This window comes from Ruditapes philippinarum, unplaced genomic scaffold (genome assembly GCF_026571515.1).
Source record: "Ruditapes philippinarum isolate M1 unplaced genomic scaffold, ASM2657151v2 ctg8677_1_1_1_1, whole genome shotgun sequence".
In the NCBI taxonomy this organism is placed as follows: domain Eukaryota; kingdom Metazoa; phylum Mollusca; class Bivalvia; order Venerida; family Veneridae; genus Ruditapes; species Ruditapes philippinarum.
The window spans coordinates 70,041-83,049 of NW_026862421.1; the positions used below are offsets into that span (position 1 = coordinate 70,041).

Here is a 13,009-nt window from a genome sequence, read left to right on the forward strand (position 1 = left end):
AGATAGAATTACTACTTCACAATATTTAGAATAAAAATGCAAAATAAGAGTAATAACATACCACATAATTTAGTGAGGAAGGTATCCAGTCTGTTAGCCTCATCAAATCTGCGCCTCTTCCTCAATGAGTGTATCAACCAGATATACTCTGATTTAACCACCTCCACCTTATTGTAATCTTTCTGTTTGACATGCCTGAAAAAAGCAATGCACATATTTTACTTGTTTTCTGCATTGAAAATGGTAAAGCTTTTTTTCCTTTATAAGTTACATACATTGAAATAACAATAGTCCTATACTCAGACCAGCCTTTCAGTTTAACTAGGCTCTGTACTGTTTCATATTATTTTACATGTATATATTAAATTATTGTTTGAGACTGAAATCCCTTTTAAAATTAAGCTATTAACTGATTATTCACATTTAAAAGTAAGATAAGTCAACTATACAAAATTACAAATGCAGAGTAGTTTCCAAAACACAAACTTTACTAATATGTCAATTAAAGGCATAATTCAATGGATCTTTCCAGTTTTAGCAGTAAAAAAATTAGGGCAGCCCTTTCTATCAATTGCTAAGTCAATTGCTCACAAACAGCATCACAAACAAACTATGAGTTATTTTGTGTAAACCAGGTCAACTTGTGATTATGAACCATTCCACAGTGTAGCAATTGTATAGTCAGTTAGCAAATTTACATTTAATACTGTATAGTTTGTAAATGCTGGAATACTTATATTTGAACATTGAAAAATAATAATTATGCAGAAAGTACAATGGAGTAAACAACAACAAAACTATCTAAATGTACTTACCATAACAACTTATTTTACTAATTTTTAAATTTTATGAATCACAAATACCAAATAAGTAAGCATATTAGTTAACTGAAGCATACCTTTCTTTATTCTTTAAGTATGTAAATAATGAACTATACAGCCGCCTCTTCAACTGACTTCTGATCTGCTTTCTACTTTGATGAGGTTGACCAAGTGTTGCCCTTTTCTTTGCAGGTGTAAAGTAATCGATTAGAGATCCAAATGAATCTGTAATACTTGCTTCTGATGCCATTTAAAAGTGAGAACTGAAAAATATTAGGGTCAGTTTATACATATGATTATACACACAGATGAATTATTGAGTATGGCAAAAAGCTTTTTGAGCACTTTTATACATGTATAACATGTGTCACAAGTAAAATTCTATTTTAAAAAGTAAACACAAAACAATGGAAGCAAAGCTGAGTTGTAAATATATCAAACTAAAAATTTAAGGATTACTAGCTGCGTTGGTTCAAACCTTGCCTGGCTGCCAGAGGCAAACTTTTGAAAGTGAAGAAATAAGCCGATTTAACAAAAAATGATATTACTATTTCAATAAAGACATAAAATCTATACAAATAAAGTCATCCCCAATGTTGATTCGAATGAAAACTGGTTTTTTTAAAAATTAAATATGGAATATAGCTAGATTAGCTGTTATTGTCTGTAACCCACTCAGCAATATTTTTCTTTACATACATTTTGCAAGTGGTATTGAATAACGGAATCATTCAAAATCACCAACGATCCTTCAAAATTGTCAGAATGGGTCCAACAGACCCATTTTCAATCTTGCAAATATTCACAAACTACATCAATTAAGCTTACATTTTTTAAGAAAAATTTCCTGATTATTTCTTATAACAGGGAATGAAATCTCATTTTGCTAGCTTATTGTCTTGTTGCATTACCACTGGCAGTGATTTGTTTCTATTTTCAAAACAAACTGTGGCTTTTAGCCTTTGTGAAGGGGAAAATATAGCATGATAAATCAGAAAAGGGGAAAATCAAATTCCAACAACCGAGAATGGAATTTACCTACACATTTTATAAAATTTTAACACGGTTTTGGTACAGTCTAATTACCGGTTATTGGTATGCAACCCTTTTTTTAATGAGATTAGATTAATGATGACAACGGTAGTAATAAAAAAATATATGGCAATGAATTTTAGAGGAATTGAAAGATGTTTCTTGTTTTAACAGCTTAAATTGATTGACATTAGCAACAGTGTTGCCAATAAGTTTCCCATGCATAAAATGACACCTAAAATGGTTTGACAACACAGTCTGTATAGCATTGATACATGCATTTACCTGGATTTCTAACCAGTACACCTCTAGGTAGGTGGGAAACACTGAACACTGGAAAATATCTCAACTTTTCGGATAAATAATAACCATTGAGTGTTTCGAGTGACAACGGAAGAGGTGCATGAAATCTTTAAAAAGGAAAAATGAACAGAATCTTTTTAACAACTTCCCCATTCATAGGCTTTGCCTTATTTCATATTAAATTATTATTGAAAAAAATTCAGATGATACTATCGTTTAATAGCGAGCTCGACGAGCTGGCCCGAAGGGCCTGCTCGCAAAGCGAGCTTTACGGTAACGCGAGTACCTGCTAAGTGATGGTTTTGAAAACTTTCGTCCAAAGTACCGAATTGGACACATCGCAACCTTTCGAATTTAAAGATAACGATAAAAACTGAGGAATTCTGACTGAAAACGGATGTGTAGACTGGTTACCCGCGCACGTCTATGGGAACCATAATTGGACAGGGAACCAGAATAACGGAAGCTGTGTATAAAAAATGAAAATCGAAGGCGCCATTTTGTTTGAAATCTGATAAATAAAAACAATTTTTTGTCGAATTTTATTGTGAAAACTATCTAGAATGAAAGAAAATGGTCTAACTAAGAAAATGAATCCGAACACCAATATCTTTTTTTCAGTCATTAACGCTGTACAGACGTTTAAAGTATTGTTTACCTGACGTCACAATGTAGCGCCAAACAGCACGTGCAAAACAAACAAATCAAGTACGCTATTTTAATGTCGTAAACGTTTTAAGTTTTACATTTATTTCACTTTAAATAATCTTTATTTCGCTTGAAAAATTATAGAGTGAAATAAAATAAACAAAGTTTTATCAACGTTTTCAAAACTCGTTATTCATTTCACGACAGGGGCGGGGCCATATTTAACACAGTACGTGTGACGTCACACGCACTCGTTACTGCATTTGAAATAAAAATGAGCGATTATTTCATACTATTTCATGTAAAAAGTACATCGAGCTCGCTTTGAGGTTTTGCCTTTTTCATATTATCTTGGAAATGAATCAAAGCTTTATTTTGATTTGGTAAACTAGTTTAAATTTTTGAAATATTTAAAAATTCTGTTATCATTTAAATGAAAACATGAAATGCTTATCAGCATTTCATAATTTTAAAGTTGCTCTGTATAATTTGAATATCATCTATCACTGTCAAAGTTAATAATGACATAGAAAATATACAAGTTTTAATGCAGCTAGATATAAAACCTTTTTAGGTGTCCGAAAAAAAATATCCGAAAATAATATCAAAAAAGTTTACCAACGAAAATGCCCCCTTTCGCCAAAATGATTTTTTAAAAGGATGATTTTTAAAAAAGTACATAAAAAAAATTAGTTAAAACAAAAAGTTTTTTGGCAAATTATACTTTTAACAATTTAAACAAATTATGTAAAAAATTAAATTTTTGGCCCTGTAAAACAAACCGCCATTTTTTTTTTTAAACAAATCAAAAAAGAAATGTTTTTGGGAAACCCAAAAAAATGAAAAACATAAACAAAGGTCTTCAACAACGGGGGTATTATATAAAATTTTTTATATAAACCCTGGTCTCACGTTTTTTTGGAAAAGCGTTTAAAATGGAAAGAGAAAATTTGTACCAACATGAGAATGCAGCACCCGACAATATTTAGAACGAAATCATCGTACGTATCTATACGTACAGTACTGTAGTGGGAAAAATAGACAAGAGCAGACCAATAAGTTTTTTGCCCGTAATGTCTAAGGTTTTTGAAAAGCCATTTATGAACTATTGATGTCACATTAGCCTTAATACTTACATTAAAACTCCATCTAGGCTTACTAGATATATGCACTCCCTCTCTCTTAGGAAAATACAAGTTACACCAGACTACCATATGTTCTCGTTTTTCACCACTGTATCACGCTCTTAAACCAGCTTCCCTGGAACATTGGCACCCTGCTTGATCTTGACCAATTTAAACAGGCGGGGGTTAATATATGTGTACAGTATAAGTTGATTTGTTGTGTTTTAACTTTTAATCTTTCTTTCTCTCTTTCTTATAGAAACATTTCAACAATGACTTGAAGTTTTCAATGTCCCCAAACTGTCCTGTAATGAAAAATTTTTATTTTTTAAAACCTTTCTTCAACCAAAAAACCTCCCCACCCAACCCGTCCTTTTTCCGGCGATTCACTTTTCCCAAGGGCATCCCAGAATGGGTTATGGGTGGGGTTTTGGGGTTGGTTTGGGATAAAATGGGGGGGGGGGGGGGTGTGGTGGCTCGGTGCGTGGACGAACGGAAAGACAGACAGACAAACACATAGATAGTGCATTCAGACCTGGTTATGGCAAATTGTTGAGGACTCGAAGTACTCGGTATTAGTTTAAACAATATTTTATTTATAATCCACACATTTACATAATATAGTACATAAAATAAAATTTACGGATTTAGTAGGAAGCTTATAAAGCTTTTTCCGTATTTTTTTAAATCAAAGAGCTAAAGCTTAGATATCAAAGGGACTCCACGGAGGGTAAAAAGCCGAAAACATAACATTTGAATTTATTACATAAATGAGCTGGGGCACTTTAAACAGAAATATATGCAAAGATAGTGAAGAAATATACTTTGAAATAAATTGAAAATCGTATTTTTATGTTTTTCTTAGCCCGATTTTCAGTCCCATCCTGTCAAAAAACCTCAGTGGAGTCCCTTTAAGCATGAAATATCTTCTAATGGGTGTCTACCCACTTTGTTCAAATAAAAGCCCTCTGGTTTAAATTGGCCCCGCCCTGGGGTCCTATATACAGGTGTGCGACTTCAGTGCCATCATGGTCCTCTTGTTTATAATTATTTCATATAAATTTCTGTGTCTAGATATATCTAAATGTAATGAAGCTGTTGTAGCAGTTTTTAAATATCAACAACAAATTATTAAAGAATTTTCTGTGAAAAATCAAGAAAAAAAAACATTTACCTGCACCATGATTAAATTATATGCTTGCAAAATGTTTATTTCTCTACAGCAAAAAAGAAAGTCATCAAAGACATCACATATTTGATGAAAACTATGCAAATGTTATTAGGAGAAAACATTCATAAATGGCGTCAATTACTTCAAGCGTAAAGTAAGATATATGTCATGTTGTTCATATTTGTTATATTTCACATACCTTTTCATCTGTATATTTGTATAAATCTTGTATTTTTGTCTTGTTATTTTATATTTATTTACAGTCCAATATGTAAGTAACCATACTATATCAAGGCCATTTCATCAGCCATTTGTTCCAATAAAAAATTACTTCACATATTATTATGCATCCACAGAGTGGGAGCATATAGCGTGGCACTTGTCCGTCTGTCCGTCCGTACGTCTGTCCGTACGTCCCGAAATCTTGTGAACGCAACTCCTCTTAAACCGGATGGCAGATTTTGCTTAAACTTTCAGGGATGAACAACCTTAATGTGTAGATGGTAGTAAAGGATGGAATTTTTGCTGCGACCAAATTTAACAGAATTATGGCCCTTTGTTGATTTTTTCACTATATACTATGTAGAAATTTTGTGAACGCAACTCCTCTTAAACCGGATGGCAGATTTTGCTCAAACTTTCAGGGATGAACAACCTTAATGTGTAGATGGTAGTAAAGGAAGGAAGTTTTGCTGCGACCAAATTTAACAGATTTATGGCCCTTTGTTGATTTTTTTCACTATATACCATATAGAAATTTGTGAACGCAACTCCTCTTAAACCGGATGGCAGATTTTGCTTAAACTTCCAGGGATGAACAACCTTAATGTGTAGATGGTAGTAAAGGAATGAATTTTTGCTGCGACCAAATTTAATAGAATTATGGCCCTTTGTTAATTTTTTCACTATATACCATATATATGTTGTCAGTGGGGGCATCCGTGTCCTTTGGACACAGTTCTAGTTGAACATGACTTGCATGCAAGGCACGTTACTTTTTAAAGATATTAAAAGGAAATCAATATAATTTTAGCATACCTGAAATAGTACAAAGAAAAGTTTTAAGTACTGTTCTTTATGTTTTTTTAATGTCAGAATTATACATGGTCTTTCCAAACAGTTACTTTTAAAGGTTTTCATATGTATTTCAATACATACAATTGACAGATAATTTGAATATTGATTGGTGCAGGAATATTTGGCTGTTCTATGACCTTGACCTTGAAGGTTGAATGATTGAATTTTCACTGATTTATGATATAATTGACTGTAAGTTGGTGGTAAATAAAATTGATTTTCTTCATCCTTTGACAAAACAACATTTTGGACATGATGTTATTAAAGGTTGAAATGACCTTAACTTACCTTGACCATAAAGGTAAAATTAGTGAATTTTTGTTAAATTGTCATTATTTTGTTATTAATGTATGGATTTGATTTATACTTGGACTAAACAAGACTTGCTACCAAACAAACATATTGAATGATTTACATATGACTTTGACCTTAAATTGACCTTGACTGTCAAGGACAAAATATTCCAGATACAAATAATTATTTACATATTTTGGGCAATTAATGACTGATATTTCAGTATTTTTAAGTATATTCCTACTACGTCACTAACGCAGTAAGGGCTATTTTAGCATATTTTAACTCTTTTTGGTACATGGAGTGTAGGTGTCGTAGATAATGCGCAAATTGCTTCTTTATGGTTTCTTGGCAATATCATTCTTTTAAACCCATTTTCAAATTTTTCATGAAAATTAACATGAAAATTGAGGTGTGCTGCTTTCAATAATTTGAATAATATTTAAGTAAAAATTTATAAATCAAGCAATATTAGCAGAAGGTTCTATTAATGAAATTGATACTCTTTCTCAATATAAATTCTTTTGATACCAAACTTGATAATTTAATATGAAAACTATACAAAATGAATATTTTGTTTTTTGTTGGAGAATAAGTAAAAAATACATGTAAAACATAATATCTTCTGTTTATTTTGTTATAAAATTTTGGAAAAAATACCTATTATGCTAACTTCTTTTAAATTAGATAATGTAGTACACAACAAACAGCCTCAATTTCATATGTTCCATCATATTTCTTGTGTAATATTGTTATGGGACGCCTTGTTAACCGTTTTATAATGTATAAGTGTGTGTTAATCTTATTATATTTTTCTTCAGACTATAGAACAACTGTGTTTTCGTTTACAAAAGCATTTCCTGTTTCAAATGCTGGACCCAAAGTAAGTTTGATATTCACAATTTTTTGGCATTACACACTTTTTCATATGATTAAACACTGTATTTCCAGCACATGTAACCACTTAAGTAAATGATTTGATATACAAAGTACATGCATTTATTCTATAATACGAAAAAAGAATAACAAATTGTATAGTTAACACTTTTATTCAATCAAACTTAACATCAAATTGTTCCCACAGGTGGCCGTTTAAGAAAAAAAAAATTAAAAAATTTCCACTATCAAAATTATAGTTATCTTAACAATAATTTTGATAGTGGAAATTTTTTTAATATATAATTTTATCGGTTGTTTTGTATTCAGTACATTATAGTAAGGCTTAGCCTTTTGAATTATTTTGTTCAGGGTTGTAGTAGGAGTCCAGGGGCAGATAGGGGTGGGGTGTCCAAACACCGATGCCACCTGTGAATGTTCCCAGATAATTAATAAGATTTGAAAAAAAAGCATTTCTAACACTAAATTGGTTAGTATTCGTTTGTAAGCATTTTACGAAATTAAAAAGGTCAAGTGTCTGCTTCATTTTTGAGCAATTTTACTTTGTGAATGCTTACTAATGAAAAATGACCTACACTTACAAAAATCAGTTTTATGGTTATATTTGCAGGTATCCAGCAACAGGACTAAGAATCCACATGATGAGGTGTGTACAGACAAATTCATGTCTGTACAAGTTATTCTGCAGAAACCAAACGTATGTCTCTGAATGCTATCCTTTAAATGTTACTAGTCATGATAACTATTGTTTACATAGGAAACACTGGCATAACAATATACTAGCTAGAAAATAAACAAATTGATATAGAATTAATTACCTTTTAACTGAAAAAAATTGCATTTATTATCACTGGTGAGAGAATTTTTATTGCTAAATTTAACATCATTGTAGAATATATAAATCCATGGCACTAACATGTTACAACATTTTTAAAATGAAGATGTAAACCTCTTTGAAAAAAAATCATGACACTAAAATAAAATTAAGGGCTTTGACCTAGAATGAAAAAAATGGTTTGTGCAAGCAAATTTGGAATTTTATATTTTCATAACATTTGAAATTATGGATGCATGTGGGGGCATCCGTGGCGTGATGATACATTTTTAGTTTGAAAACAAGTTGATGTAAAAATTATGTATGTTTAGTACACTTGTTCTTCTGTTAACTACAAATTATTTTATTGTTTTTGGAAAAACACTGAATAAGTATTTTGCTGATTTTTTACTTCTCTTAATTATGCTACTTTTATCCGATAATAAAACTCATAATATAAATGATGTAGCACCAGTTATCTTTGGATTATTTCAGACTATCACTCAATTACTCGGCTTATCTGCTTTTGAATGAAGCTTTGGCCTTCATCGTAGCCTGTTACAAGAATATAACCTACTTAAAGGCCGATGAAGGCTGCAGAGAGACAGAAGTGGAAATTAGGGATTTGATCCGTAAAACAAGAAAAAATTTGTGTTTGAATATTAATTGACATTTCAGTGACAGTGTTTGTATCTGAAGGGCTTCTATTTCAATAATTATGTTTACTTTGAAGTTAGAATTTTACATTTATCTTCTTAGTATCTATTTTTCACTGATTATAAATGCTCTTATTCATTGCTTTTATTGTGCCCCCACTTTAGTTGCGGGCATTTAGATTTACCCTTGTCCGTCCGGCCGTTCTCTTTTGTGTCGCACGTACCTCAAAAAGTATTTAACCTAGAGTCATGAAACTTTACAGGAATGTTGATCAGCATGTGTAGATGTGCACATGGGTATTTTCGTCTGGATATTGTTTGTATTTTTAGAGTAATTGCCCTTGACTTAGTAAAATTTTGCAATTTTCAACTTGTGTCACATGTAACTCAAAAAATATTTGACCTAGAGTCATGAAACTTTACAGGAATGTTGATCAGCATGTGTAGTTGTGCACCTGGGTATTTTCGTCTGCATTTTTTTAGTATTTTTAGAGTTATTGCCTTGCCCTTGACTTAGTAAAAAAAATTCAATTTTCAACTTGTGTTGCATGTAAATCAAAAAGTGTTTGACCTAGAGTCATGAAACTTTACAGGAATGTTGATAAGCATGTGTAGTTGTGCACCTGGATATTTTCGTCTGTATTTATTTAGTATTTTTAGAGTTATTGCCCTTGACTTTGTAAAATTTTGCAATTTTCAACTTGTGTCGCATGTAACTCAAAAAGTATTTGACCTAGGGTCATGAAACTTTACAGGAATGTTGATCACCATGTGTAGTTGTGCACCCGGTTGTTTTCGTCTGGATTTATTTAGTACTTTTAGAGTTATTGCCATTGACTTAGAATTTTTTTGCAATTTTCAACTTGTGTCGCATGTATCTCAAAAAGGATTTGACCTTGAGTCATTAAACCTTACGGGAAGGTTGCTCAGCATATCAAGTTTTGCACCTGGGGTTTGGCTTGTGGATTTATCCAGTTTTTGAAGAGTTATTTCCCTTGACTTAGTAAAAACCGTTTCATTATGTTATCTGTTCCTTGAGTGCTTGAGTTAGAATCAACCAACTTTACAGGAATAATGATCAACATCACTAAATTACAGGAATAATGATTCACATCACTGTGAAGCTATGTCCTGGGACTTGGCATGTGAATTTTTTTCAGTTTTGTTATAGTTATTGCCCTTGAGTTACAGTAGTATAAATTTGCAATTTTCAACTTGTTCATGCATAGCTCAAAAAGTGTTTCACTTGAAGGCCTGAAAGTTTACAAGAATGTTGGTCAGCATGTGTACTTATGCACCTTGGGGTTTGCTTGTGGATTTATTCAGTATTTGTAAAGTTCTTGCCCTTTACTTAGTAAAAGATTTTTAGTTTTCAAAAAATATTTGACCTAGAGTCATTAAATTGACAGAACAGTGGCGCGGTGGGGGGACCAGTGTCCTATGGACACATTTCTAGTTTATTATAAGGTTTATAACTCTTTCATCTATATTTCAAGAGGTATCTCCTCTTAAAACTTAGAATTTTGTTTGAAAAAAGTGTATGAGAACTTCATATTATTGTCTTTCCATTTCAACACTATAATTTCTTTTGATATTTTACGGTTTATAAAGTCATACATGCTATGTTGTGTAAAAATGTTGGATCTTCAAAATGTATATCCAGTAAAAAGTCTGTTGGACTGTTATGATTTTGGAACAACACATCTTGTGTTGATTCAGCTAAATTTCATCTAATTTTTATAGCTTGGCTAGATACTTAGCGAAACTTGTTCCAACGATTTCAGGAATGTGGAACATTAAGGCTATATATAAAAGCAATTTAAAACAGAGTTTAGATTTGGACCATATTTACATATATTGCCATTCAAGAAATGCTTTATCAAAACTATGATTATTTTCACACAAACTGGCTTTTGATACTGTAGGCTATTCTAGAAACAGAGTGGAAAGAAATGAGTGTTATTGTATTTTTTGTCAAAACAGAGATATTGGAGATGAATAACATTTCGATATATAATGTATGTTGTACGAACATTTTAGAAAACAATATATTAAAGCCTTTTATTATAGGAGAGCAACTGTTACAAAGTTTACAGATTTTTTTAAGAGTGAACATCAAGCTTTTATACTTAGGAAGTCTTTGCTTTGTTAAATTTGCCAATATGGAATTTTATGGATTTTGTGTAGGGTATTGATATATATGTAAACATCTTATTCATCCTCCACAAACAACATGTTGACCATGTAAATTGTGTTTACTGTTTGTTAAATCACATGTTAAAATTATGTTGTATAGGTATATGCAAATGTATGACCAAAAACTGTACTGTTTACATCAGTTAAATTGTCTATCTATCTTTCGATACATCCATCCATCATTAATAGATAATGCATTGCGCAATAACAGTAATTGAGTTTTATTAATTTTGGCTTGGACAGTTTTGATCAGATCACAGAGTAAATTTGAATTATTAATTAAAATCATGAGGTGAAAGAGTGCAAACTTCTAGGATGATAACCTCACAATTAACTGTTATGTATCCTTATTTTATCCAAGCTACAACACAAAAATGAATCAGAAATATCATCTTGAATCTTCAGTGTTTTATCCTTCACCTTTTGCGTTAATGCCCTTTGATTTGTTGTATTATGTCATGGTAGGAATTGGATCGATTTTTTTTATAGACAGGGGATTTGGCAGATTTTGACTGCTTCTTGTTTAACTTATATGTATTAATTTGTTACAATTGTTTTGATGTGTAATATATAAGACATGCAAGTTAATCTGAATCATGTGAAGCATTCGGTGCAATTTGTGTGTTATAGTGAAAAATGTTATAAATGTATAAAGACCTTAAGTTTCTGATTCTTAGGATTTCACTTGTTTCCTTGAAATGTATTTTACTTTACATGTACTTTATTGTGTGATGTTAAAAAAATGAATAATAACTGTAAATTTACTGATTTATATAATTCCAAACATTTCTGTGAAATGTACTCATTATATGTTTTAAAAGGATATATAGGCAATTTTTCATGCCCCCTTCAAAGAAGAGATATTGTTTTGCTAATGTCTGTCGGTCTGTCCATCGGTAGACCATATGGTTTTCGCTGATTATATTATAAAGTATTGATCACAAAGTCTTCATATTTCATATTGTGATTGGTCATAACTACAAGATGACCCCTATTGATTAAGGGGTCACTAGGTAAAAGGTCACAGGTACCGTAAATGTCAGAATGGTTTCCATTCATTATTTTGAAAACTTTTTATGGCAAACTCTTCATTATTTTTTCTTTTTTTTCACAACTGAACACTTCCATGTACCCTTTTATGGCAAGTTTCTATAACAGAATATACCAATAATGTGAGTTAAGGGCTAGAAAGGTGTGGGGGGGGCATATGTATCATTCGACATTTCTTGTTTATTTATTTCTGAAATTTTAATCCAATATTGTATTGATGTCCTCAAAATGAATACACTAAGCAGTCACAGGTACCAAAACATTTCTCCTTATAAAGGAAAAAAACAGGCGGTCTGTACTTGACCAATGTTCAGAAAATTCATTTTTTTGCGTTAAATATCGAAGTGAACTTTGGGACCATAAAAGTATCCATATTATGTAACGACTTAGACTTGTTCCACACTTGTAATATTTGCCATGTTTGTTTTTGTAGGGCTTGTTACATGATGTTCCACACTAGTACTTTTTGCCATTGTAGCGCTTGTTACATGATGTGTTTAAAAGTTACTCTGTGATAACATCTGCATTTTAGTTTCGTTTAACATACTTATGTTCATTTATTACACTTCAAGATTTTTTCTGCCTTTTTGATTGGATATTGATCACCCTAACGAAATTGATATTACCGAGCCAGACGGGTAATATACGCACTAAATTTCCCCATGGGGTATCCCACGTTGTAAACAACATGGGCTGTGGCGATGCGCGTACATTTTGATTTTACACGATGTTAATTCCGATTTACAAGCAGTTTTTAACTGTCAAATGATAAATATTTACCAAAATAGAGTAATGATACATATTCTCATCACTATTGAAAACAAATATGACCTTGTGAAAGCTTGATATTAATTCCAAAAAAATGCGTTCAACAGACTACTCTTTTTCTCTTGTTTCGAAAGAAAGTTAGTCATGTATTTATGTGA

General features: G+C 31.6%; 1 protein-coding gene and 1 long non-coding RNA gene across 2 annotated transcripts in view; one reads left to right on the forward strand and one right to left on the reverse strand.

Annotated features, from left to right (window-relative positions):
- The window catches only part of LOC132719032 (gamma-tubulin complex component 6-like), a 38,360-nt gene extending 37,273 nt beyond the window's left edge, over nucleotides 1-1,087 (reverse strand). The window contains exons 1-2 of the mRNA XM_060702770.1: nucleotides 899-1,087; nucleotides 62-195 (exon numbers count right to left, since the gene is read on the reverse strand). Coding sequence (XP_060558753.1) covers nucleotides 62-195; nucleotides 899-1,071 — 307 coding nt within the window. The 5' untranslated portion in view covers nucleotides 1,072-1,087. The remainder of the gene's footprint in view (nucleotides 1-61; nucleotides 196-898) is intronic.
- A 3,323-nt stretch (nucleotides 1,088-4,410) lies between these two features.
- Nucleotides 4,411-12,550, forward strand: LOC132719033 (uncharacterized). The gene is made up of 4 exons (XR_009624162.1): nucleotides 4,411-5,253; nucleotides 7,292-7,353; nucleotides 7,978-8,064; nucleotides 8,677-12,550. It is a non-coding gene; the product is annotated as an uncharacterized LOC132719033 (long non-coding RNA).
- The last annotated feature ends 459 nt before the right edge of the window (nucleotides 12,551-13,009 follow it).